The 27,185-nt window shown below is 40.6% G+C and overlaps 1 protein-coding gene across 17 annotated transcripts in view; it reads right to left on the reverse strand.

Annotated features, from left to right (window-relative positions):
- Positions 1–24,078, reverse strand: part of mctp1a (multiple C2 domains, transmembrane 1a) — a 64,824-nt gene extending 40,746 nt beyond the window's left edge. For 3 of the 17 annotated variants that reach the window (XR_009714374.1, XR_009714372.1, XR_009714373.1), the window contains exons 1-10: positions 23,470–24,076; positions 13,557–13,671; positions 10,248–10,390; positions 10,077–10,156; positions 9,371–9,482; positions 8,310–8,348; positions 6,171–6,335; positions 5,963–6,093; positions 4,990–5,176; positions 740–833 (exon numbers count right to left, since the gene is read on the reverse strand). Coding sequence is in view for 12 of the 17 variants with exons in the window: in XM_061277759.1 (XP_061133743.1) it covers positions 740–833; positions 4,990–5,176; positions 5,963–6,093; positions 6,171–6,335; positions 8,310–8,348; positions 9,371–9,482; positions 10,077–10,156; positions 10,248–10,390; positions 13,557–13,671; positions 23,470–23,994 (1,591 nt within the window). In the remaining 5 variants the exon portion in view is untranslated. Of the gene's footprint in view, positions 1–739; positions 834–4,989; positions 5,177–5,962; positions 6,094–6,170; positions 6,336–8,309; positions 8,349–9,370; positions 9,483–10,076; positions 10,157–10,247; positions 10,391–13,556; positions 13,672–16,242; positions 16,376–17,846; positions 18,029–18,147; positions 19,132–22,927; positions 23,061–23,469 lie in introns of those variants that run through there. The other 14 variants (XR_009714371.1, XR_009714370.1, XM_061277769.1 and 11 more) reach the window with 12 other exon arrangements.
- Positions 24,079–27,185: the final 3,107 nt, after the last annotated feature.

The raw sequence follows: 27,185 nt of genomic DNA on the forward strand, positions 1-27,185 counted from the left end.
TTAGCGTCCGGCATAAATCCACTATAAAGAAGACTTAAACTCACTCTGTGAACATAGCGTAATCCCTCAAACCCCAAATTACACTTTATCTCTGTCTGAATTCATGGTGCTGCATGATGTGCCGCAAACATTGTGCACATGATTAAATGCAATCAGTCAAATGCTGACGTTACTGGCAGTCTAAGAGAGGATAGGAAAATGAAAATAAAGATGTTGTGCACCCAGAAAGTATTCAGTAAGTAATAAATACAAATGAAGCAGGGCTGTCTTTATCGAGTATTTTTAGGATTGATAAATCTATCCATTAACTAAATACATTTTGAAATAAAAAAATAATTAATTAAAATTTTGCATGAACGTGCATTACAAAATATTTTATTTGGTATTATTAAGTGATTAAAAACAACTAAATAACAATTAATCAATAACAGACAAGAGGGATTAATGTACTGCTAATGTGGTACTGCTGCGGCAATTATTTTGCAAAGTAAATTTTTACAAATGTCTTGTTTTGATTCAACACAAACAATCTGTTTGGTTTTCATAAATAATTAAAAAAATAATAATGAATAGTTACTTCGAAGCATCTGACATTACAGGATTTAGACAATTCCAAGGTAAGAAATAAATTTGACCGATTTGATAATCGATGACTTCTCGATTAATTTTGACATTTTGGCTCGACTGCAATTAATTTGCTCCCAAATCCCGCTGCTGGGATGCAACGTTGCCTTCCTACCTGTGACATCTGCAGCCATCAAGCCCTCAGCCCGGATGACTTTTACTTGCACCACGCCGACGTCTTTCAGGTTGCGCAACGACCTCCACAAGCTCTGAAACGGCACGAGGACAAGGGGGTGAAAGGTCAAAGAGGCCGGCAAATTAGCATTTAAGAGAAAGATGGGTCAATAGCCTGACATTTCATTAAGGGAGGAAAAGGGTAGAAAATGTCCTTTAGCAGCCCTTATTTGAAAATATAGAGCTGGCATTTATAGCTGGCTCCGACGGGAGGACAAATGAGCACATTCCCTTCCAACAGTAGCTATGCCAGCTCGTTTGATACACTTTTTTAGTTTTGTAGAATTTATTTGATATACGAGATCATTGAAAAGGGTCATGCAAATAAATGGCTTTCACCGGGTGGGACCTTAACTTGTGAGTTAGCCTGACAATAACCGGAAGAAGCTCAGGCAGGAACACTAATAATGGTGAGATTCACGTGAGGAGGCTGAGGCGTGAATAGCAAGGTTTGGATATTTACACATAAAAACACACCAGGACTTGACGCCAGAAGCACTCCAGTGGAGAAAAGAAACACAATTGACAGTCTGGAGCGGAGCAAAACAGGAGGACTCAAAGGTTTACTCACACATTCAGTGCAAAGTCTTTCCTGGGAGGTTGCTATTATATCACAAGCATCTGTCTGTGCACCACAGGTTTAAGATGGAGGTTTTTTTTTTTAATTACTATGAAAAATGAACACTTTGAAACTGACATTTGAAATCGCTTCCAATTAGGCGGCCTTCTGACAACTCGCTTCAGCACAATAGAAAAGTGTTGTTGATATGAAAAAAAGTTGACACCCCTGGTTCCAATTTGGGATTGGAAAAAATGTGAATCATTTAAAAATATTTTTATATTATTATTTATGAAACCATGTACTATTTCATACATTTTTTCCTGTCTGAGAGGCTAAGTAAAAAGTGAAGCGCATGAAGTTTGAATGTGACTGTGTTGGAAACATTTTATTTCAGTTGTTAAGTTTTTACTTCCCCGCTCAAATGTTAAACGAGTAATCGGTCACGTTAATGGTGAAAAAGTTTTCTTATATTTATAACACAACTATTTAGGCCATAGAAAGCTGGCATTTGAACAGGGGTGTGTCAACTTTTTCTATTCACCGTATGAAAATGAAAGGGCCATGTAAGAAGCAGATTGAACAGGAAAGAGATATTTGTTCAAATCCGGTTTAATTCAAAAGTACACACACACACACACAGGTGCTTTTGTTCATGCCCAAACACTCAGGTACACCGAGGCCAAATTGAGGAGCATGTCGGCGCGTCTTAAAAGCAAGTGGAAATGCACTTCACTTCAATTTATTTCTCTCTCTCTCTCTCTCTCGCTGGCAATAACCGCTCTGTCCATCCCCACAGGAGTAATTATAATTTAAATCTCAGAGTCAGGCCAGGCTACAGACTTAATTCATTATTACCAACTCTGTCAGACTCTGCCTGTTTCTGGCGATATCATTGTCCAAAAGCTCTGTAAAGGAGATGAGAGGGGAGAGAATGAGGAGGGAGGGAGGGAGGGAGGGAGGTGGGGAAGGAGAGAGCGAGGGAAAAGTACAGAGTGTTTAAACAGGCAGGGGTAACTCTTTGTTTTAGGGCACGCAAATATACAAATGCTTGTTGGGAGAGGAGATAAAGAGAAAACAAGTCAAAGGGAGGGCATGGAGGAGGAAAACTTGGGGCTGACGAGCATTAACCGTAATAGGGCCGAGAGAAGGTTCCCCCCGGAAACTTTCATTTGGTGCCGTGACCCGGATACTATTAGTACACAACCTGGGTCATGTGGATCGCAAGAGAATGGAAAAAATAATTGACTGAGAAAGTTAACTAAGGCAGCAACGGTAATTATTAAAAAAAAAAATAATAATAATAATAATTCAAGGTAAAGATTTTTTTTTTTTTTTAACAGTTCTCAAAATTAGCCACGGATGAAAACGTGTTTTGATTTAGTACCAAAACTCCGGGAGAATTGACACCTATCCACACAAAAAGTAAACAACACAATGTGGGAAAAAAAAACAAAAAAAAAACGATCCAATCTATGTGAGACCGTCGCGGTATTTTTAGCCTGCAAACCACACTAGCAAAATCAACCCTTTGTCGCACCATATGGGCAACCCGGCAGGGATAATTTGGGTTCGATAATGATCATTGATTGGTGTAAAAAAATAAATAAATAAATTCTTCCAATCGGATTGGACTTCACATAGTCACACACACTTTCACTCTGACTTGTTTCTGCCATATCTTTGCGAACACGTTATTAAAGGTTTGAAATGTTGACCCTTGAAAACTACTCATCAATCTCATGCACAAACTTTATTTTAAATGCTGCCTTTAAGACAAAAGGAATGCTTTGGCGTTTAACGAAAAATAAATGTCCATTCTTTTTTTTTCTGCATTGCTGCATTTCATTTTAGCTTCATTCAAGTGTGAATTCATGTTTGTCCATATGAGCCCTGTGATTGGCTGACCTCATGGATGACCTCAAATAGGTGAATGTTAATATCCTAAAATGTTAGCCTGTATATATTAGCAGTTTTACGCCCCATATTCGTCATTATTTCATTGATATCGGGCAAATTACGTAACACCCATCATGGAGTTGGATACACGCTGAGAGGTTTTCACTTAATCGACGTCCGTCTTTCAGCTTGTTATCTGACCGTCTGTCCGCTGGTGTGCGTGTGCAGAGGTGGCGGCGCTCTTCAGCGGAGGTCACCGCGTCCTCCTCTTCCCCCCTCATCCACTCTTCTCGCGGCCACCCCAGGCCCATTAAGAGCCATTAGTGTGTGTGCTCCTTTGCCATCATAATACATAAATCTCTCGCTCTCTCGTCGGGGCTGTCTCGCTGCACGTCTGGGAAGCAGTAATTAGCGATGAAGGAAAGGTTACGCTGAGCAATAGCACATCCAAGGCAATTGTCACCAAGTGTTGCACGCGGCTGCATTTTAAGTAGTTGCCGCTTGTTACCACTCAGTGTAGGTACTGTATGATGAAGTTCAGCACCATTTAAAAAGTTCATCATAACAATCATATTAGATCAATGCCTGCCCTTTTTTTTTTTTTAGTCAAAATTGAATTATCTACAGTGAAAGACGCATTATGTAATGACACGGATGAAAGCGTGTGTTTTATCCGAAAGACAGATTTGGACAGAATTATTCGATATTAGCGGTGGTACTTCAATTGCTCAATTTTATGCCTCAAAGACCTTTTTATTACCGTATTTTCCAGACTATAAGGCGCACCGGACTATAAGGCGCACCTTCAATGAATGGCCCATTTTAAAAGTTAATCCTTATATAAGGCGCACCGGACTATAAAGCGCACCATTAATGGATCATGTCAGATTTTTAATCCTAATCAAATCATTCTCCATTTTATCTTTTTTATTCCAACTTCAGATGCAACAAATGACTTTATAATCACAAAATAATGATCCATAGTCTTTTTGATTCATGATTCATAGTCTTCAGCGGGCCACTTATGCTTGATTTCATGACACAATGCTTCGGGCCAGTTTGAATTTAGGAATTCAGTCCATATATAAGCCGCGCTGTCGGCTTTTGAGAACATTTTAGGTTTTTAGGTGCGCCTTATAGTCCGGAAAATACGGTATTTTAACAGGTGGATAGCTTCCAGTCCCTTTTTGGTCATGTAACAGGAGGGTCACATCGGACACAGACAAAGAGATGATGATGCTGAGTGAGCTACTGTGATGGGAAGGATGGTAGAAAGCAGGTGATGGTGAAGGGGAGGGGGGGAACCAAGGCAAGAAAATTGGGCCTTCAGCCGAGCAGAAAGGCGGCGGCGCTACGAGTTGTGAGAGGGGTGAAATAGCTTTTTCTTTTCATTTTACACGCCTTCCCTTCCAGTGCCACCCTCAGCCTTTACCTCTCGCCCCCTATTACACACACATTCCACACCCTCTTTTTTTGTGAGCGCGGAGGGACGCAGTGGCTTTCTCGGTCATAGAGCTCCCCCCTCTGATCACATGCCGTCGCTGCACTTAGGAGGCCAGCGGTCCCCGCGGCCAATACTACACGGTTAAGAAGGTTGAGGAAAATTCGGAATACAAACACAATATCATGCTCAAAAAAAAAAAAAAAAAGACAAATTTTTCAATTCCATGTAAGTGGGCTGAAAAATATGATCGACTTACACGAAATAAAGTCTTTTTAGAATAACAACTCACATATCTCTGCTTGATCTGCAGTCGCTCATGCGGGTCGTCCAGCACGTTGACCGACATGTCGGAGATGGAGACGGCAGCGGAGGCCGTGAGCGTCACCAGCATTACCAGCACACCTTCGCCTTCCTCAAGTAGTAACTCCAGCTTGTGAGTGTGTTCTTTACTGAGGAGGGACAAGTCGATTGTACACCTGAAGGGCACACATAAAAGCCGTGGTGAAATCATCTCGGCAAACTGAACCCTTTATGAATTACGTATGATCAAAATGTATTGTCGCTCTAACAATGTTGGGGTGGACAAGGAAACGAAAAATAATAATTACAAACCCAAACAATTACCGTATTTTCCGGCCTATAAGGCGCACCGGCCTATAAGGCGCACCTTCAATGAATGGCCCATTTTAAAACTTTATCCTTATATAAGGCGCACCGGACTATAAGGCGCACCATTAATGCATCATGTCAGATTTTTAATCCAAATCAAATCATTCTCCATTTTATCTTTTTTATTTCAACTTCAGACGGAAACAAATTACTTTATAATCATAAAATAATGATCCATAGTCTTTTTGAGTCATGATTCATAGTCTTCAGCGGGCCACTTATGATTGATTTCATGACACAATGCTTTGGGCCAGTTTAAATTTAGGAATTTGGTCCATATATAAGGCGCACCGGGCTATAAGGCGCACTGTTGGTTTTTGAGAAAAATTTAGGTTTTTAGGTGCGCCTTATAGGGCGGAAAATACGGTATTTGGAAAATTTTGGTCAACATTCACCATATTTTCCCTTCGAGGGACAGAGGGAAATGTGAAAGAAAATTCCCGAACGTCAATTATCTGGCCTTGCACCTTGCATATTTCAGGGGTGGCCAGTGCCCATGCAAGCCCCCCTTTAGCTCCGCCAGTGCTTGGACAGCCCTTTTTATCTGTACATACGTAAGGTCTGTCTCAAAAGAACATAAGAGATCCTTGTACTTTCCCATGAAGTCGTCTTTCTTGCCAGCATCTTTGTCCCAGACAGTAATGTCCACGTAGCCTCCTTGCTCCTCATACATGTGGAAGTCAAACTGCTCTCTCCATTGAGGATTCAGCGTTTTGGGAATCGTCTGGGGGTCCGCCAACAAAAGCGCAATGCATGAATCTCGTGGGTGAAACATGTCAAGTTAGCGACGCGTTTGCTAACCTTGCTCTTGTACTTTTGGTGGCCCATCCTAAATTTAACATATGGGTCACTTCGGCCGTTGTCGTCCATGGGCTGGAGGCCGCGACCTTCGATCAGACTGATGCTGACGATGCCTCGCCACAGTTGAGATTTTCGGTGTACATCCGACAGGCGCATACTCTGACACTGTCGTGGGCAAACGCATCCGCACATATATTAGAAAGAAATCCAATTGAATTAAATAAAATAGACTTGACATTGATGTCCGGTACCACCGAGGACTTACGAAAAATCTGATTTTTTTTCTTTTGCCTTAGGTATCGGTGGCTGGTATCGGCAGCCTTCGTGAGTACTCAATACCATAAAATAAGGCCGCTATTGGCCCGATACCGAAATCTGGCATTAGTACTCACCCCTCCCCTAATTAACACAGATTTAAGGCATTTTATTGACAGGGAATCTGCAAATAATAATGAACATGAAACACAAGGGGGCAAAAATCCAACTTTTTTCGACCTAGCATGCTTTTTTTTTATTACGTGGCGTACCATGTTCGGGGTCAGCGCCTAACAATAGCTATGAAAAATAAAAATCATTCATTTGGCTCGTCTCATCCAGAATAGCACAAGACGTTTCTCATTTGAGCTTTTCTAAAATGACGAGCCAACCTATTTAAATCCAACCACTTACAGGCCTATTTAACCTCTCTTTGAATCATTACAATATCCAATTCCTCCCTCCCCCCTCTTTTCATCCATCTTCTTTCCTTGTTAGGGCAAATTTATTAGCATAGCTTTTGTTTTGCAGATGAATTTCATTAAACTCCCAAGCAACCCTGCCGCACAAGCGCAGCCCTTTGATCTGGAGACGGGGTTTCTTAATTTCTATTCTCCAGACATTAAACGCGGCGAACGGCTCCTCGCCGTTCATCGAACCTCCCGTGCAGCGCCGATTTCTACAAGTGAATTTATGCTATGTGGCCGTGCATGCTAATGATTGGAGGTCGCCGTGATGTTGTACTCGAGCAATACTCTCATCGCTTTATTATTTTGGTTGCTGGAGGAGAAAAAACAAAAAAAGGACTGTTTACTTTGGGAATCCCTGCGCCAGAGCACAGCAGGACGTCCGATGATGTTCAGGGGGCTGGAAATGTCGAAAACAAATCTACTTTTATAATCTTCGTACGCAGTTCAACTTTTGGAGGAGAAATATGTTTGAAGTGCCAAAAAAAGAAATTGCCTCGTGGTGAAGAGAGAGACCTGGATTTAATCTTGCCTCTGACTCGTAATTACTATCGCAAACTATTTCTTGACGACTTTGCATCTTCTAATGTATGTTCATGGCTTCATTAAAAAAGTGTTGGTGTAAAAATAAAACCGTGTGCAGCCATGCAGAGGAGGCAAGAGGGGGGCCAAGGGGGGAGTCAAGAGCATCGCCTTTTCCGGGAGGGGTTGCAAGTTCGTTAGTGTTTGCGCGTATTCCCGTCTCGCGGGCGGGGTGGCCCATTTTGCAGACTTCAAAGGCGCAATACAGCAGGACGTCGGGCCGGCTTCAACCGGGCGCACTCCAAATGGGTCTCGAAATTAGGAGTCAAGATCGAAAGGGGTGACGCTTTTCTGAAATCTTGCAAGAATTCACGGCCATTTCAAACCAAATCCGGCCGATAACAGCAAGTGAGAAACTGGACTTTGCGTGTACGATACAAAACAAGATTTACGGCATGCGTGAGTCGATACGCGGAAGCAGAAAAGGGCAAAACGTGCTTCTTGATGTTCATCCAACGACCACAAGGAAGGAGACGTAAATGACGATCCTGCATTGTCAATCAGCATGCTTATAAAATGATTTCCCTAAGCTCCCTGAAAATAAAACGGCTTTATTTTCTGGCACAGCAGCTGCAATAAACAAACCAAAAGCCATCAAAATGTATTTTATAACTTACGACTCATTTCAGAAGTAGTTTTGTGTGATTGTGTTAGTTAGTTAGTTATATTGCAGCTTGTGGAAAATAAAGTGATGACGGTGCAAACGTGAAAGAAAAAATGGCAAGAGCACAGAGGGATGAGAAGATAGAGGAAAGGAGACAATCCATCCATGTACCAGGAGGAGACCAGTGAAAAGTGCACAGGTTAGAGGGGGTGACATGCGTTTTTAGTTTACCTTACTAGATCGTTTCCAGTTCCTTCTCAAAAGCATGGTCTGTGAATGAGACAAAGCCGTTACAGCACCCCCCACTGTTTCCCAATTGAAGCTGCAGGGGCACAGGTTAGCTGCTGTGAGGTGTTGTGATGCTAGTTGTGGCTTGAGTGACAGCGTGGTGAGGGGTAGATTAGCAGAGTGAGGCATCTGTCAATCATGCATGGGAATAAGGCAGGAGCCATTTGCCTTGTGTTGTCAAACACAAACATGCATACATAAAAATGTTTTTGTTTTTTTTCATTGCAGTAATCCTTGATTATTATGGTCAACACATTCTCGCTGCATTTTTTAATCACGTGAATTACTTTTATTGTGCCGATTCCAAATGTGTTTTCTCTAGCACGTATAAATATACGTATATAAATATAATAGTATTATATTTAGTGATATTTATCCAAATAAAATATGTAACAGTAATATATTTAGTCATATTTATTAATTGAGGTTCGGTTTAGCAACAGGTGGATTTTTTTTTTCCTGAAAGTCATAGCTATAGATTACAACACTTTTTAATTTAATATAAGCATGGATTATCTTTTCAATTTAATTTGAGTCATCTCTGGCTCATCCATGGCAACAGATAAACCCTTGTACTCATTTTCTTCGCAGTTGGAAGGATCCAAAATGGTGATTAACCTAAATCGAGTTTATTTGTTCTGTCAAGTGCGGACTCTCTGAAATGCAGAACTAAATAAGCAGCAAAACCAAGACATCAGATCAAACAGAATAAAGTATTTCCCCCATGAATTCCGCCTTGTTCTGGGTCGACCATGCGGGGGTCCAATTAGGCAGACAAATAATTGAACAGAAATAAATGCAAGTCGGAAGCAACTAGCGCATGGGCAAACATCCGGTCCTCTTTGAACGACGAGAAACTTTGACACCCACGCCTTAATTACACTGGCACTTTTTGCATATGCGCTTGCAGATTTGAGTAGTTTCCAGTAATTGAGCTCAAATCAAGCGAAAACTTTCAGGTCAAGAACCAGAGCGAGGAACAATCACGTTAACGGCATTCTTACTGCATCTCTCATGTCGCCCTCACGGGGTGATAAAGTGACGGAAAGGTCCAAGCTGCCGAGATTGTGGTCTGGATAATGCGGGTCCTTTAGGTCCAGGGTAACTTCCAGTGTCCTACAAGGGAGCATAGAAATATTTTTGATTTATATTTTTTATATCATTTGTATGATTAGCAGTGCAAAGCTTCTTAAGCTTTTTATTGATTCATGTAATATTGTCAGTGTATAAAATATACAATTCATAAATTAAAAAAAAACATTTTTTAAAATTTGGCAAGGCACTTGTATGAATTATTTATAGCAGTGTTTGTAATGCTATGTAAAGAAGAAATAAATAAACGGTCGGAGCATGTGGTTCCACATGTGACCACAAGAGGGAGGCAAAGGATTGTTTTTAACCACAGTCGAGTTAAGTGGAGCTCTTTGTGTACATAGAGTTTGAGTCTTTTTAAAACCTTTTAAAGGAAATGATACATGCACGTAAAGAACAATATGGAGAAGAAGTAAGTGATGAGTAACTTCTGGTTATATTTCAAAAGATAAGAATATGCAAATTCGAGTATATAATTGGTAAAATGGAACGTCACTATGGTTACGTTTCATCAGTGAAAATGTTGTGACAGCACAACGGATTGAGGAAAATTGAAAATGGTGGCCCCAAATTCAAATTGTAGAATGTAGCTCAAATTTGAAAACCAAAAAAGCAGACCTCTGATGTTCCAGAGACTCCAAGTAGAGATACCCCGAGCCCATGAAGTCATCCTGGAGTCCAAAGTCATAGTCAAAAACCTACACAAAGTGCAACAGTGAGCAAAGGAAAGCTCAAGCAACATTTTTCGAGCTAGGCCTGTCATGGCCATACATTTGATGCTTGACAAACCTTGACGTACAGCGGGTCCCTCAGGCTTTCCACCAGGAGACTTGCTCTTTCATCCCACACAGGATTGAGGTTCTTATGGATGGTTTTACTCCTGAACACCTCCTTCCCTTGAATCTTGAACTTGACATATGGATCACTGGTACCTTGGGAGAGAAGATTTACACATTGCTTCAAATACATGGCAAAATACGAATGGGAAAACGCAAGCCTGAAGGACAGCATCAGAAAATCTTTGTTTTTTTGTTGTTGTTTTTTTAAAGTCAATTTTAAATTTTAAATTTAATTCAATAATTACTAAATAATTTAATTTAATAATTTAATTTAGATTTTAAATTTTAAAATAAATTGTGTCAAGCTAGTTTGTAAATTTGCACTAATCTTACTCGAATAAATTCCCCAGATGATTGACAGACAGATTGAATCTATCCGGCAGATATAAATGCTTCCTTTGGTTCTGTGTTTTAGAATACTAAGCAGTAAGTTAAGTGGGAAAGAAGCATGCTGGTGTCGGTCTGTTTGTTTTCACTGCCATTATCCGCTGTGACAAAAGTGATTACCAGAGAAATAGCGAGGGGAGCAAAACCAATCCTATTATCAAAGCATTCCCACTCTGGTGTTTTCCTTGCACTCAGCATCTTCAAGGCAAAAGGAGCAGCAAATAGAAAAACATGACTCCTTATATTCATGCCCATCTGCTGGGTGGCTGGAGTGAGTCTTTTTATTTTTCCACAACATTAAAGCGGATTGAGTCACCAAAACCGTACATTCCTGGAGTGCCACTCGATTTGGCACGAGTAGGCAATTAAATAAAACGACAGAATTTTCATAATAGGGGGGGGGATCAAATTAAATAGAAGCAATTAACAAAATCCCTTTTATTTTGCTCGATTGACTTGATGGGCACCACAAAGAGACATGATGCTCCTGTTTATCTCAAACCCCCAAAAGGCACACACTTGTAAAGTCCCTTGAAATGCGCATGCCATTTTATGACTGGCTCGTATTTTTGTGGCGTGTTATTGCTGCTCTCGAGTATTTTAGGCACGTACACATGCCAGGCTTTCTTCAGTGCGGGCTGGCCAATAGGGGGCGATAGTGAACCAATAAGCAAACATATATAGATAAATAAGTAAATACATGCAAAAATAAATAAGTAAGTAAATAAATAAATAAATAAATAAATAAATAAATAAATAAATAAATAAATAAATAAATAAATAAATAAATAAATAAATAAATAACACTCTTTTTCCCAGACTGATATGAGTAATATTCACTCTGAGTACCAATACCATGAGTACGTTTGATATACAAATGCAAAATCAACTGCTTTTTTTTTTTCCATAAGTATCTGTGGCTGGTATCGACAGCCTCCCGCGAGTACAGAAACCTCAGGATCAGGATGAACTAAGATAAGAATGGCTGATTTATATAAAAACAGCTAACAATATAAGTTTGTTTCATGAGTTCAGTCATTCTTTTCACATAGCAGTCACTTAAGTACATGTATTTAAAAAAGTTCTTAACTAGGGATCATTTTCTCTGCAGTCCATATTGCCCATGCCTTTCATCCTTTTTTTTGTGGCAGACAGAATGCATTATAGCAGACAATGATAAAGTCGCTGTACACAAAAGTGTCTCAACGGTGGGATTTGACACAGAAAGAACATCCTCTGCTGGGCTTTTCCGAGGATTTAGTTATTGTCACGTCCTTTCCCTCTTCGGGTCCTGCGAGATTGCGAGGGTGGAGGAGAGTATGAGTGGAAGTTGCGATGCTGGGTGAGGTGCTTGAAATGGAAAAGTCGGAATAGTGGGTTCAGCGCAACAGACTGAGAAACACAGAGAAGGAAAAAGATTGCCTAGTGTATTCCGAGAAGTACAGTAGATAAAAAAGTCTACCTCGGTTTGGATACAATTTAAAAAAATAATAAATGATTTTCACACTTTGAATGTCACAAGGATGTGATGAAATGCTATTTAAACCCGGCATTAAAACAGCTGACAAGGGAAATAAAAGTGAGGAAATAAAATAAATGGGAGCTAGCTTTTTTGCAATGGAACATTTGCTTGACTTGTGGCCAAAGTCCTCTGGTATTCTTCTTCTTGACAGCAGTTGAAAACACACATAAAGCTAAACTATTTATTGCTCCCGAAATACTTTAGGAGCAGCAACCAGGAGAGAGTTCAGCTCATTACCTCTGAGACGACGACAAAACCAAAACGACAGAAAATGATTCCGTGGATTAATTATTCAGCTTTTTCATTGTCATCATCAATCTGTAATTCCAATTACATTCTCGTGATCAATAGCTCTCTTTGCCACCACAAGGCAGACAAGCAGTCTTAAAATATTAACAGATGATTTATAAAGATGTAATCATCATGGACTAAAATAAGCTTCATTCCTTCCTGAGGGGAAATGAATATGTTAAGTTGATGAGAATGAGATTTGAATTTTTGTGGAAGATGTAAATACACCAAAGAATGACTGGAACAATCGTTTTCTCTTGCGTACATCTTTGCATCTTTCATTGTAAAGGTGTCACTCGACTATTGTGGTGTGTGCGTGTGCGTGGGCGCCATGTCAGGCCTGACAGATGGCTGCAGCACTCGGGGTATCTTATTACCCACAATGCAAGAGGTGCGGTAGGACATATTGGTCAGGGCTGAAATACAAGTCATTCCACGGTCCAATACCGACAGATCCGATACGATTAAGGTACAGTCAGTCACGCGCTTGGATTATTTAAAAAAATGCCGGATCATTAACGTTCATCAGTGTGCAACATACATTTGGTGTGGTCAGCTCTATTAAAATAATTTTGACACTTTATGTGCTGCCCCAAAGGACTCAGGAGCACTGGACCTTTTTTTTTTTTTCTTTTGGATGTTCGAAATAAAGATATCAATCAATCAATCAATCAATCAAGGTAGTCCGGCAAACTTCATAGTTAATTTGTGCCTGTTGTCATGGTGACGCCTATAGAGTGAGGCCCAGTGCACAACTCATCTAATTGTCCACATGGGTGGATTTTTCTTTGTTTTGGTATTTTCGCAATTGAGCAAACTTGGAAAGGGGCGTTTGCGCCGTTGTGGGTTAGCTTCCCGGTTAATATGTCGTTCCCTTTAAAATAAGGGTGTGAGAGCTGCACCTTCTTTGACAATGCGGAAGTAGATATGGACTCGCTGGACAACATGCAGAAGATTGTTTACATCTATAAAACTATGCCACTTTGTACACACCACCGTATTTATTGGCAGTACGATTTAAATAAAGACAAATGGTAAAAAGAAATCGAAACTCCCCACCTGTGCGATCTCGGATGGCCAAGTTGTTGCCTTTTTTCAAGACAATATCCAGCTGGTACATGGCTGGACTGGGAGGCGCAGGCTCTGCATTACACGGGTCCACGATACTGGTGCCCTGTGGAGACAAGATGAAGTTTAAAGTCACATACTGTATAGTTTGTCAAACTTTCTTTGCATTTTCAATTCTCTTCACAGAACATTAGAGGTAAATTGGAGGACCTTCTCGCTTTAACTTTGTGGGGGAACCCCCAGCCGACTCTCAACACGGTTCCCCTCGGAGCTTTTAACAAGCCGCGAGATGAGTCAAGCTATTCTCCTTCTGTCTTTTCGTCCTATTCATCAGACGGCATGTGGGCTATCATGCGTAGCGCTAAAGCTAAAAATAGCAATACAAGAAAAGAAAAAAAAGATTGAATACAATCCCTGAGAAGCACCAGGAGACCAATAAGAGACTGGAATTGGTCCCTATTGAGACATGTTAGGGAGCAGACTTCTCAGAACTGCCAGAAAGGAGGCTCGTGATGCAAGGGACCAAAACGTCCAAATTGGCAGAGTAAATCTCTGGAGGAGAAAAAAAAAAAAAAAGTACAAGCTGCAAATCTGAAGTGTGAGCAACCGTGTAACATTGCTTAGAAAATAGTGCCACGGAAAATCGTCGTATTATTATTATTATTTCAAAAACAGCTCAGTGACATCGCAGCTGAGCACACTGATGAACCCTATGCTATATCTTTATTTGGTGGGGGCTTTCAAGTCTGACCTTTGACCTCCATATCCTATTCCAACCCAATTTCCCTCCCAATTGTATCAACAGCTAACAGCAATTAGAAAATGGTGGTAAACACACAAACAGGCCGTCGTTCTATCCCACCGGTGTCAAACTCAAGGCCCGGGGGCCAGATGCGGCCCGCCAAGACAAAATGTGCATCAAATAGAATATCAAATTTAAAATCTTTTTTTTTAATATTTGACCAGTTTTTACTCGTCTGATTTGAAAACGAGTGATTTGTCAGTTTGTTTTGTAGCTTTTACCATATAGAATATGAGGTGCTCATATATATATTTGGGTTGACAGTCATAATGGCTCTCCGAAAGAACCTATGACTACGATGCGGCCCGCGAAAGATACCGCTTTGACACCCCTGCTCTATCTGATATAAAAGTAGTGCTTTGCTGTCATTTTGGAGAATTCTGTATTTTGCTATTTGCCACAAAGCTTGGGGTAGCATAGCTACCTTCGCATAGTGGGGGAAGACTAAATAGTCATGCAGCAGTGAGTCTTGCGCGTTCTTCCTACACAGATGAAAGTGGCACCGCCTCGGCACTCTCAAGACACCAGCCTACACAGGATGACGGCAGTGCATATGTCTCACGCTGGCACCTTTGCTAAAAATAGCAAAGTCCAAGCGGTAAAGAGTGGAGTGTGATGTTAATGGAATGGGAGGAGACACATGGTCCGCCTCGTTCATTCAGAAAAAAAAAATACAAATAAAAAAAACGTACAGAAAGCTAATTGACTGATTTTTTATTTTTTTTTTTTAATGGGAGTGGGAATCTCTCATTGACTTTGCATCCTGGCCAGTGCATCACAACGAAGTCCAATTTGCAATAATGCGCTTTAACATCGTCCAGTTACCACCGATCAGCATGAAGAGACTCCAGAGTAGCAAAAAAAAAAAAAATCAACCTTTACGTAACCTCAGGGTGAACAATTGGTTTGATTGCGATGACAACCCAGAATGAATGTTTGGATCCTGCCGCAGAAACCCTCAGCGGTTGCAAAACAGCTGGAGTGCCCATTAATTATGCACTCGGCGAAAACAATGCCAACTCCAAATTAGCAGAGTGCCATGAAAAGCAATGTTTTGCAACTGTGAACTGAGGGATGAAATTGAAATGAGATAGCACAGTCTTTATTCATGTACAGTTTATTCTGCACAATAAAAGGCTCATTTGATTCTTCTACACTGTCCTAAGAGCCTTTTGATCTTGAGCTTATCTTCTGCCTTGGAACATCTCCATTTTTGTAGTTATAGTTTCCTTCATAATGGCCCTCTTATGACTGTCAACCCAAATCAAACTGACAAATATTTTTTTTTAAAAAGTGAAGACAAACATAAAACGACATGGCGGGCCATATCAGACCCCCGGGCCTTAAGTTTGACATCTGTGATCGACATGCTTTTTTTTTGCTTGCTACGGTGCTCTCATTCCTATCACGTTCCGCATCCAGCAGGACTTGGATGGATGTTCTCTCATAAATTAACTCCATCTCCCCAAAAGCGTCTGGCCGGGGTGGCGGAGTAAACACAATCATGAATTGCTCTGTCGGACTTGATCAAGTCTCTTGAAGCTGATTTAATTCTTTCTCAAGCCCTGTCACACTAGCACCCTGCTCTGGTTGCACGCTATTAGAAATCGGATACAACGCGCCCATTCCAACCCCCCCCCCCCCCCCCCAACTGTCATTGTAAACAAAAGTCCACATCTAGCCAGTCACTGTTTTCTCCGAGTGCAACTGACCGCATAAGCAAAGCAGCTATGGAAAATTCAGTTTGTATGAAAATCATTTCTGCATGCAAATATGAGAACATGCTAAAGTGCTGGAAACATTTTGATCCCGGACATTCCCCCCTCCGCCCTGAAACAATTGATATTCTCTGATGCCAAGAATGCAAACACCTACCGTGTGGCTTTGTCCTACAGTTGAAAGGGGCCATGTTAACATCTGAACACGCTCCTAACCTGCCGCTTGCCTTTCCCTCGCTCACTAACACAGCAAAGGCCAACCAGATGCGACGTTCTTGAAAGCACCACCGGCACTCGGTTGCTCTCTCTCTCTCACTCTCTCTCTCTTGCTCCCGCTCTGTCGCTTTCTCTCCCCCTGACATTCCACAATGTAAAAGACATGCTCACTTTCAACTAACAAATCGGTAGGAAAACCATTCATCATTTTTGTTCTTCTAAAAGAACAAAAATGCACCTTGCCAGCCAACTGCGGGTAGAATATATTTTGGCAAACCAGAACTCCAAAGATATTGATTATTTTGTCTGTCTGAAATTTCAAATAGCAGTTAACTGATTTATGCAGATGTCTGCAGAATTCCCCTGGCCTGGAATTATATGTGACCCTGATTTATTCACGCTTTACTTTCCATAAATCTTGTGTACATTTGTACACATGGGGGGGAAATGAATGTTGGTATTGACCATAAATTTTCTCCTGTGTTTAAAAAAAAAAGAAATTCTCTTGACTGCTGCAATGATATTGAGCATTATTTGAAATGCTGCCCCTAGTGGTTAACAGAAATGCTGCAAGTGTCAGCAAACTGCATCTGCTTGGTGGTGACGCGTTCCACATTACACGTGCTGGATGCACACATTTGCTTGCACGGCTTAACATCGTATCAGTGCACAATAAAATAAACATTCACAATTCAGAAGGGAAGCTAATAAAGGCTTTGCAAGCCCGCCATCGTTTTTCGAGTGCAGCGGACTGAAGGAGGACGCAGGATTCATCAGCATGAGAGGAAGCAGGGCAACAAAACGCATGGACAAATGGGACCTCAAAGGACAAGGTGAACTTCAGCATGAATGACAAGATCTGTTATTTTTTCCCCACAAATAACTTGCATAATATATTCTACACTTCCAATCAATTATTCAATCAAGCAAATGTGAAGAGGCCACGGGGAAAAAGGCTCAATGTATATTGAGCGTGATGAATGGAGCAACTTTACATTTGGAGATTGGCAAAAAAGTGCCGCGCATTAAATCGTCGTAGCACTTTGTCTGATTATTCCTTTTCTTTGCTCTCGCCTCTCATCCAATTCCGCTCTGGCGTCTTCCATTTGATTGTTTACACCGGAATAGCTTAATCTCTTTATTTCCTCAATTCACATCTGAATAAATCGACATAAATGACACAAACTTCAAATATTTCTCATTTACCGTAATTTGCGGACTATAAGTCGCACCGGAGTATAAGTCGCACCAGCCATAAAATGCCCAAAAAAGTAAAAAAAAAACATATATATGTATATAAGTCGCTCCTGAGTATAAGTCGCCCCGCCCCCACCCAAACTATGAAAAAAAACCACGACTTATAGTCCGAAAATTACGGTACTGCTAAATTGACGACACTAGCGGCAACACGTGAAACTTGCCATTCATCGTCAGACAGACATTTCCATACTAAGCACAGGCAGATTATTTTCGGAGAGATGGAAAAAGGAAACTTTTCAAAAGGAAAACGCTCTCTAGTCTACACACACACAAACAATGCGTCACCTCAGCATGCCACACTCCAGACGTGGAAGCTCTAAACATCAACGTAGTAGTGACAAAGCCCATGAGTCATCATTTTGTAGTTGCGCCCACGTCAACACTCAGCCACGGGATTGGTGAAGATAATTGGCTCCTGAAAACTTGACATTATCTTCAGCCACGATAATAAAAAAGTCTCAAGGGGTCTGTCAATCAAAACAAAACGCCTGCATTTCAGTAATGAAGCAAAAAGTGAAATGGAATTCTCACATTATACAGCATGTCGAGAGAATAAGTTCCTCTGACTGTTTGTCAATGAAAATACCAGAAATGAGATGCAGGCGAAGCTCACCACTGAATCCATGGATCTTTCTGCTGAGAATAATAGAAAATTATTTCGAGCCACGCAAGCATATTAACAGAGTCTCGGCGCCTTCGGGTATCTTTGCAGCCAGATGGCGAGAGGACATTTCAACTAACGGAGCAGGAGTCCTTCATCTAAAGTCACGATGTCTGTCCATAATGGTCATGCACACACCCACGTCGGGTCGGCCAATCATCAAGCCACGGACAGGAATAACACTTTGTGTAGAATTTGTCAAGTCACACATATCAACTCCTACACGTGCCCTTGAGATTAAGACAAGACAGGAAGTAAACACCAAGGACGTCACATAAAAAAAAAAAAAAAAAATCATAATATAGGAGTCAAATTAAAAGTTGAACATATCCTTAATCTTTTTATAGATTGGCCCGGGACAAGTGATGATTTGGAAATAGCTACCACCTGTTGTGAAAGGAGGCGCTGGGGGGAAAAAGGGAGCAGCACGTTTATCTCTCAGGGGGCTTGAAAATGTGCCCCTTTGTAATGTGACAGAATTGCAACCATCACTTACTCACTGACCCACATGAGATAAAATAGCACACATCAAAAGCCAATTCATTCATTACTGTTGGCTCGCTTTCACTTTAAGCTAGTGCCGAGTTTGAGATGGATGACTATATGACCCATATGGCTCCAATATACTCTCACCGGTCACATTATTAAGAACACAACCAAAGGTGAGGCAGCTTTATTGATATGATTATTTAATACTCAAGATAGCGTGATTCACACAGGGGGAAAAGATAATACTTTTTATTCTGGACTTGCACTTGGCCAATTTAATTTCTTTTGGCACTTAGTCGTTTTGCGCGCTGCACAAGTTTTAAATGCTGCTTCAGCATGTTTGCTTTAAGCTCTGGGTGCCCCCAAATGACCTCAGAGAGAGAACCTTTTGGGTTGATATCCTATTAGCATTTTTTCGATGTAATCAAACATGAATTTGTTATTATTAATAATAATAAATATTGTTTATATTATTATTTTATCATTATTTCTATTAGTATTTTAATTTTAATTATTGTCATTATTATTATAGCCTCTTGGCTGGCAACCAATCCAGAGCTTCCACCTAAATGAGCTGGGGATATGCAGCATCCTAATGCCACTAAAAATGAACAGATGTTATAAGTAGCCTACTAGGAGAAAAGAAAAAAAGTTGTGGACTTACAATATTGTTTAAAGCTAACAAAGAATGGATTTTATTGCTTCATGGAGGCTGCAGCTAAGCTCATTTGCAAATATTCAATATCCAGTCACCGCACAGGAGAGGTCCACATTGAGTTGCAAATGACACCAGATTAGCATGCAGCCTTTGGTCACTAGCCTTCAGCTCCACATTATGGTCTGCATGGACCTGCTCTGCCTTTCAACTCACAACTGGAAAAGCTTCCATGCGGAGCTCACTTTCAATCGTGTTGAGGCCGGGTAAATCAATGAGGAATTTGATCAAGCAGGTTTCATTACATCTTGGAAGCACAGGAGGGCTTGGAAGTAGCCAGCAGAGGGCGCAATTAACAAAAGACTAATTCTGTTTGGCAATTTACAGAGCACTTACTAATATATTTTTGATGGTGAGGGTCTCCAAGGCCTTCTGCTGGCCTAACCCTCTATGAGAAGCACTGACCTTCTTTTCCGACCTAAATATTAATTCCCAATAGTTTATTCTCTTAATTTCATAGCGTACGGCTGCTTTTCACTATTCACTAACTCACTGCCAAGGCCATTTAAAGACATAGCGGTGGCTCGATGATATTATTTTCTTCTTTTCTCCCAAAAATTGAGTGGTCAACCAGAAATCAACCCGTAAATTCAACAATAAATAAAATGCGAGTTACTTCTGTATTGCAATTGTGGCGTGTCTCTCGGGCGCTCCCTTTTTGCTTTGTGAGCGTTTTTCTTTGATTTGAGCAAATCTTCCAACATCTGTTATGGTCTAAAAAGATGGCTCCCCGTAGAAGGGCGGCTTCTCCTCGTCTCTCATTGATCTCTATCTGTTCTCTCATTACTCCGACTGGCATGTCTGCCCCAGGTTTCAGCCTTCCCAGCGAGACGGTGTATTGTCTCCCTTTGACAGTTGCGTGATAAGGAAGCTTCCCTTGAGGGCAATCATTTAGTGAAAATTGGATTGTTTGTCTGATACGGACGATGATAAAATAGGCCAAACAGAAGTTCACGTTTTGGTGCGTGTATACACTCAGGTGTATTTTATATTTCACCTCAGGATGTTTGAGAGCCTCTATCAGATCACAGGAGGTCAATCAGGAAGACAATAAAATGAAGATTATCTCTCAAGGTAATTGGTGGACAAAGGGGTAATATATTCTTAGGCTAGCCGAGGGCAAGGACGAGATCTCCTGTATGTCCCTCACGGGACGAAGACAAACAGCTTTGACTCGAGGAGGCAAGTTGAAAGTCAGACAAGTGGAGGGTGGAAAAAAGTTTTTGTTTGTACACTACCGTTCAAAAGTTTGGGGTCACAAAATTGTTTGGGTGACCCCAAACTTTTGAATGGTAGTGTAAATATTATTGTAATAAAATATTATGAATTAAATATTATAAATTATATCTTATATTTGTATAAGATTATATATAATCTATGAATATTAGTATACATATATATTATAAGATTTTTTACACAGAAGATTATGTATATACACTACCGTTCAAAGGTTTGGGGTCACAAAATTGTTTGGGTGACCCCAAACTTTTGAACGGTAGTGTATATATTTATTTAGATAATTATTTATAGATTATATATATAATCTTCTGTGTAAAAAATCTTATAATATATTTGTATACTTTTATTCATAGATTATATATAATCTTATACAAATATAAGATATAATTTATTATATTTAATTCTTAATATTTTATTATAATAATATTTACACTACCGTTCAAAAGTTTGGGGTCACAAAATTGTTTGGGTGACCCCAAACTTTTGAACGGTAGTGTATATAATCTATAAATAATTATCTAAATAAATATATACACTACCGTTCAAAAGTTTGGGGTCACCCAAACAATTTTGTGACCCCAAACTTTTGAACGGTAGTGTATGTCTGACAGCAAAGTTTAGGTCAATTAGAATTGAAGATGAATAAAATAATAAGAGTATGTACGTGTCAGTGCTGCATTGAATGTTAATTCTAGAAACACCACGGTGACATTTCTAGGAGGAGGCCGCAAGCTGCTGGCACTCGTTCAAGTTTAGAGGATTTACACAAGCTGCTCACTTTCCTCAAATGACACACACATGCCAAAATAACATCCATGTATGTCAGACAAACATTTTCCAATGGATCCTTTCCATGCATATTTTATGTCAGTACAAACTTCACGGACACAGTTTGTCCTGCATTATTTAATCTGGGTGGGAGCGGGGGTGAATTGATTATATCGATCAAAAGGAAAATCAATTAGGAAGACCTAAACTCTCATTTCTGTTTGCCGGGAATCGCAGTACTTCATGAGGCAATAGCTACTCAGAACAAAACAAATCTTGACACAAAAACCCACTTTGCTGCTTCATACAGTGGCGAGCTGAATATTTCCCATTTAATCCTAACGGGTGGACCCAAAACAAATCTCAAAGCTCAAAATACTTTGCTGACTCCATTACGACATACATTTGTTCCTCTTTTTTCCCGTCGCTGCCACTATTTTGCTTCGAAAGTGATATTGTGATGAAATTACAATTTACGTTTTGCTCCTCTTAGTTATTGTGTTATTTATTTATTATTTATTCATCACTCTTATTATTCATTGTTTGTGCCTTCTTGTTTTTATTTTGTGTCGTTTACTTCTATGTCTATCGTGGACTATATGTCTCGTCACCGTGGGATGGTGGAAACGTAATTTCGATTTCTTTGCGTGTCTTGGCATGTGAAGGGATTGACAATAAAGCAGACTTTGATTTTGATAACTGGAAGATAAAATGGGATTTTCTTTTCTTCTTTTTTTACCGTGGACCACAAACACACCACTCTACACGTTGCTAACTTCTTCAATATGAATGCAATATCATTAAAAATAAAGACACGGGCCAGTGTGAGCATTATGTATTATTTAACTGGGCAGCAATGGCGCCGCGAGATCAATGCGAGCGAAGCCCTCTTCAGTTGAGTGCATGCGGCTAAGAGAGATTTAATGGCTGCAGCTAGTGTACTTAATTGTTAAATCACTTTTGGACAGCTGCTAGACACTTTGAGTGGCGCCAAAAAGGTGCAAATAAAAAAAAGGCAGCAAAATTACCAGCGCGACAATTTTGTTTCCTCACATTTTTCATGAGCTTAAGGCAAAAATTGAAATGTGGAGTTACTCGGGGGAGCTCAGGTTCGAATACTTGTATCGGATAGGACCATGCAATATTTTTCACTATTTTTACTTTTCAAGCTTAAGACAGCAGCTTTCTATTTCTGTGATGATGTAACCGAAGGAAGAATGTGGAACGCCTTCCCCACAGCAGCGTGTGACCAGGCTGGTGACCAACATGAGAAGGTGCCAGGCTGTTGTGGCTGTTTATGCTTCTTCCACATGCTACTGGGTCTTCTGGACGTTTGCTAAAATAAAACAGGCCGTGGTTCTTACTCGATACAGGAAGACTTGATTATGGGGGTACAGGTCAAAAAAATGCATCATGAATCCAGAATGATGCTGACGAATCAGTTTCTGTTTCTAATTACGGCAGCAATTTTCATTTTAGTTTAAAATGGCTTACCTCAAGAATCCGACATCACGTTGCGGGCGAAGAGAAAAACTTAGTGACTTAATTCTTGATGTATGCTGAACTAGCAAGCAATCTGAGGAACCCCAGCTACTTCAAGAGTTAGAAGCAGAAGTTTCATCAACACGATTAGGGAATAGATGAAATTTTGCCCCAAGCAATTTCCTGTTGGCCAAATCTTAACTCCGCCCCCGACTTGACATTAGTGTTTTAAAATAACAGATCATATTCCATCTCAGGATTTGCTATGACATGCACTTATGATTTATGAATCACCACATTCCTCAATTCTTTTTGAGCTCAGCTACTGCATCCGCCATGTATTTCCTGGAATAAAATCCAAGATGCGCAGAGGTGTCCCTAATAATGTGGCACACGCTAGCGTGGGTATGTCATTGACGGTGCAGTCACGAGGCCCATGCCTACACGAGCAATATAAATTATGCAACCTGCATCAATTTCATATTCAGGTCAAATGCAAAATGAATGATAGCAGAAAACACCATGTGCAAGTACCGTCATGGAGTTGTACTCACAAAATCACTTGTCTTCTTCCGCAGCTGCTCTTTCTCCTGCAGGACCACGGTCGGATCCACCACCAGCTTCTCGAAACACGCCGAGCCTAGCGAGGAGCTCTTCTGCTGGGACGCGATGAGCTGCGAGACGTGGATCTTCGGGCTTCCGTGAACCATCAGCTCGGGTTTGCTCCCCGTGCTCCCGGAAGCCGCGCCGAGATGTTGCCTGTCGCCTCCTGATCCTCGACTGGTCCCGGCCGCCGCGTCACCGCGTCCGCCTCCGCCGCGCTTGTCCGGCGGAGAGGAGCAGCGAAGATTGGGCTGCGAGGAAGAGAACACTCGGTCCAAGTGTTTCTTTTTCCTCTTAAACATCCACAGTCCTGACTCCTTCTTCGTGCCCTCTGCTCCGCCGCTAGCGCGGCGCTCCGAGCCCAGTTTGGGACTGAGCCACGGCTTGGTTTTCTCCTGGAAAGTCTTCCACATTCGCCGCTGGTAGGACTCTTGTCCCCTGGACGTGCCTTCATCCTTGGATGCTTTTTGCTCCATGGTGCATGAGCAGCATCCACCCAGCCTGAAGCGTGTGTGTGTGTGAGGGGGTGCGTTTGAGTGTGTGTGTGCACTTCACTGCGATCCGGTTAGGACCAACGTACGAGGAGGAGGAGGACGATGATGAAGATGATGATGAGGATGGTGATGATGAAAGTTGGCTTGGAGTGGATTGCACATGCTGCAAGCAGCACTTTGTGTAAAACGTAGCAGATTTATGAGAGCGTTGGGAGTTTTGCTGTCACACCTAAAGCCATGGTCGAACTATGATCTATTCCAATTTTAAAGTCAAATGGAAACTACCGTAATTTTCGGACTATAAATCGCAGTACAAGTCGCACCAGCCATAAAATGCCCAAAAAAGTGAAAAAAAAAAAAACATATACACTACCGTTCAAAAGTTTGGGGTCACAAAATTGTTTGGGTGACCCCAAACTTTTGAACGGTAGTGTAAATATAATTATAATAAAATATTATGAATTAATTATTATAAATTATATTTTATATTTGTATGAGATTATAAATAATCTATGAATAGAAGTATACATATATATTATAAGATTTTTTACACAGAAGATGATATATATAATCTATAAATAATTATCTAAATAAATATATACACTACCGTTCAAAAATTTGGGGTCACAAAATTGTTTGGGTGACCCCAAACTTTTGAACGGTAGTGTATATGTATATAAATCGCTCCTGAGTATAAGTCGTCCCCCCACCCAAACGATGAAAAAAAAACACGCCTTATAGTCCGAAAATTACGGTAGGATCTTTTTTGTAATGTGTGACTGCCAATCTATCCTCCAAAAATGATCTCATTTGAATGAATTTTTCCTTTCGGATGAGAAGCTCTAACGTGGACTCAATCTGGATTCAATCCAGTTTTATATTTAGAGGCAATGTAAATGTAACAGGGGGTCAGCAAAAAGGTGCTTCACACATTTTCTACCAGAGTGATTTTAGGAGACATATTTGCTGCAAGTGCACACTCTCTTGTTTCACGTTCCCTTGCACTGTTCTGGATCGTCTTCAAATAGGCCAAGCTTTGGTGAACATTCTCACCCACACGCAGCAGCAGCGCTTTCTCTTTTTGGATGCTGCTCCGCTGCAACGTGCTCGATAAAACATCACGACCTTCGACTTGGCCTTTTCTTTTAACGCTCTGCCAGCATGGACAAATTCAGCCGCTTTTATAAAGGTGCGGCGTTTACGCAATCAAACGCACAATCATCTGACGCACATCTTGAGATGACCAACACGTTCAAGGACTCGTTTGCAATCTATTCACCTTTTCATGATGGCTTACGTTACCCTGGCCTTGGCATTGCTGAGAGATGATGGAAGTGGAATGAACGCTATTAACTTTGGAACATAGAGTACTGCAGCATAATACAATGGCATCCAATATACTATGCACGTACGTACGTATATATAGATATATATTTTTTTCCTTTTCAAAGCTAGCTGTGCTCAATTCAGTGGGGTAATACCGTATTTTCCCGACTATAAGGCGCACCTAAAAACCTAAAATTTTCTCATAAGTGGACAGTGCGCCTTATAGTCCGGTGCGCCTTATATATGGACCAAATTCCTAAATTTAAACTGGCCCGAAGCATTGTGTCATGAAATCAATCATAAGTGGCCTGCTGAAGACTATGAATCATGAATCAAAAAGACTATGGATCATTATTTTGTGATTATAAAGTCATTGGTTGCGTCTGAAGTTGAAATAAAAAAGATAAAATGGAGAACGATTTGATTTAGATTAAAAATCGGACATGATGCATTAATGAAGCGCCTTATAGTCCGGAAAATATGGTAATTGAACAATGTTTTATTGTGAATATTTTATTTCAGTAATTGTCACTGAACTAAGTTAAGCAGAAATCCTCAGTATAAGGCAGCAACAACGTTTACAGTATTTAATCTCCATTATGAAGGTGTACCTAAAGATGCAGCTACTTAGGATCGTTAAAAGAAACAAATCTCATAAAGACCTTCACTCTGCAATCCAAAAGCAGCAATCCCATTTAAGTGCAGTGTTTTTGTAATGTAAATAATCTGCTTTAAATGGCTGATCAATCGGCAATAATCAGTCTAAACTTTGTTATGTGGCTCCCCTGACCAAATGAAAATCCCTCTTAATGAGAGCCAGAGGCAAGTCCACCTTGACTTAAGTGGAACATGTGAGCCAAAGAACTCCTTATTGACTTTTTTTGTTCAATTGGATGAGAATAACTGATGAATCTGCAGCGCGCTTGCTTTTTAATGATGCCGCTGACAGTGTCGAAATGAGCACGCACGCTAAATGTTCTCATCGAGTGACCGCAATTGCTTCTAATTCAATTTTACTCCACTAGGACAACTTGAGGCGCTGGCTAGGATAAATACAAGGCTTAGCTTTGTTGAAATGAAATGAGAATACACTTTTACTCGGCGCCGATCTATTCAGGCGGACTAAAATACAAGTTGGTTGAATAGATATGACCTGCTGCAGTTCAGCTGACAAATAAATGTTCACATCAATGACACTCAGTCTGCTTCATTTTGCTCTCTCTCACGCTGAATTGAATGTGACTTTACTAAAGAGCATAAGCCGCATGTCGCATGACCAAACGCACCTTCATAAGCAAACCGAGGCAGTACTCGCAGTTCTAACCGACATACTCAGCTTGCCTTTTAAAACTTTAATCTTCTTTAATCTGCAGTCGCTGCTGGCACATCCCATTCAATAGGCCGCACACTCAAAGTTGATTTGATTACGGCTGATAGGATGATGCAGAGGCCTGGGCCAAGCCTTTCTGACTCCTTTCATTCTCTGATACACAAATAAAAACCTGCTAGACTTTTTTTTTTTTTTAACCAGAGATCACCAAGTTATGTAACTTCTTATAAATGATGAAGTACATTTGTGGCAATACCCATGAGAATTAAATACAAAGTTACAAAATGTCCAAAAATGTCTATGGATAAAAAACAAGCAATTAGGAAAAATCAAACTAGATCAGGTGTCAGAAAGAAACTGAAGCTATCATAATTTGATGTTAGCATATAGCGACAAGACTCAAACATTTCGGATAAATGCTGTGAGTGATGGAAAGGCAAAATCTTTTTGGAGGGACAAAAAAGATTAGACGATAAGCTCATCTGTGAACGTCAGCGAACATAATGTCATGGCTTCC

This window comes from Syngnathus typhle, linkage group LG5, assembly GCF_033458585.1.
Source record: "Syngnathus typhle isolate RoL2023-S1 ecotype Sweden linkage group LG5, RoL_Styp_1.0, whole genome shotgun sequence".
In the NCBI taxonomy this organism is placed as follows: domain Eukaryota; kingdom Metazoa; phylum Chordata; class Actinopteri; order Syngnathiformes; family Syngnathidae; genus Syngnathus; species Syngnathus typhle.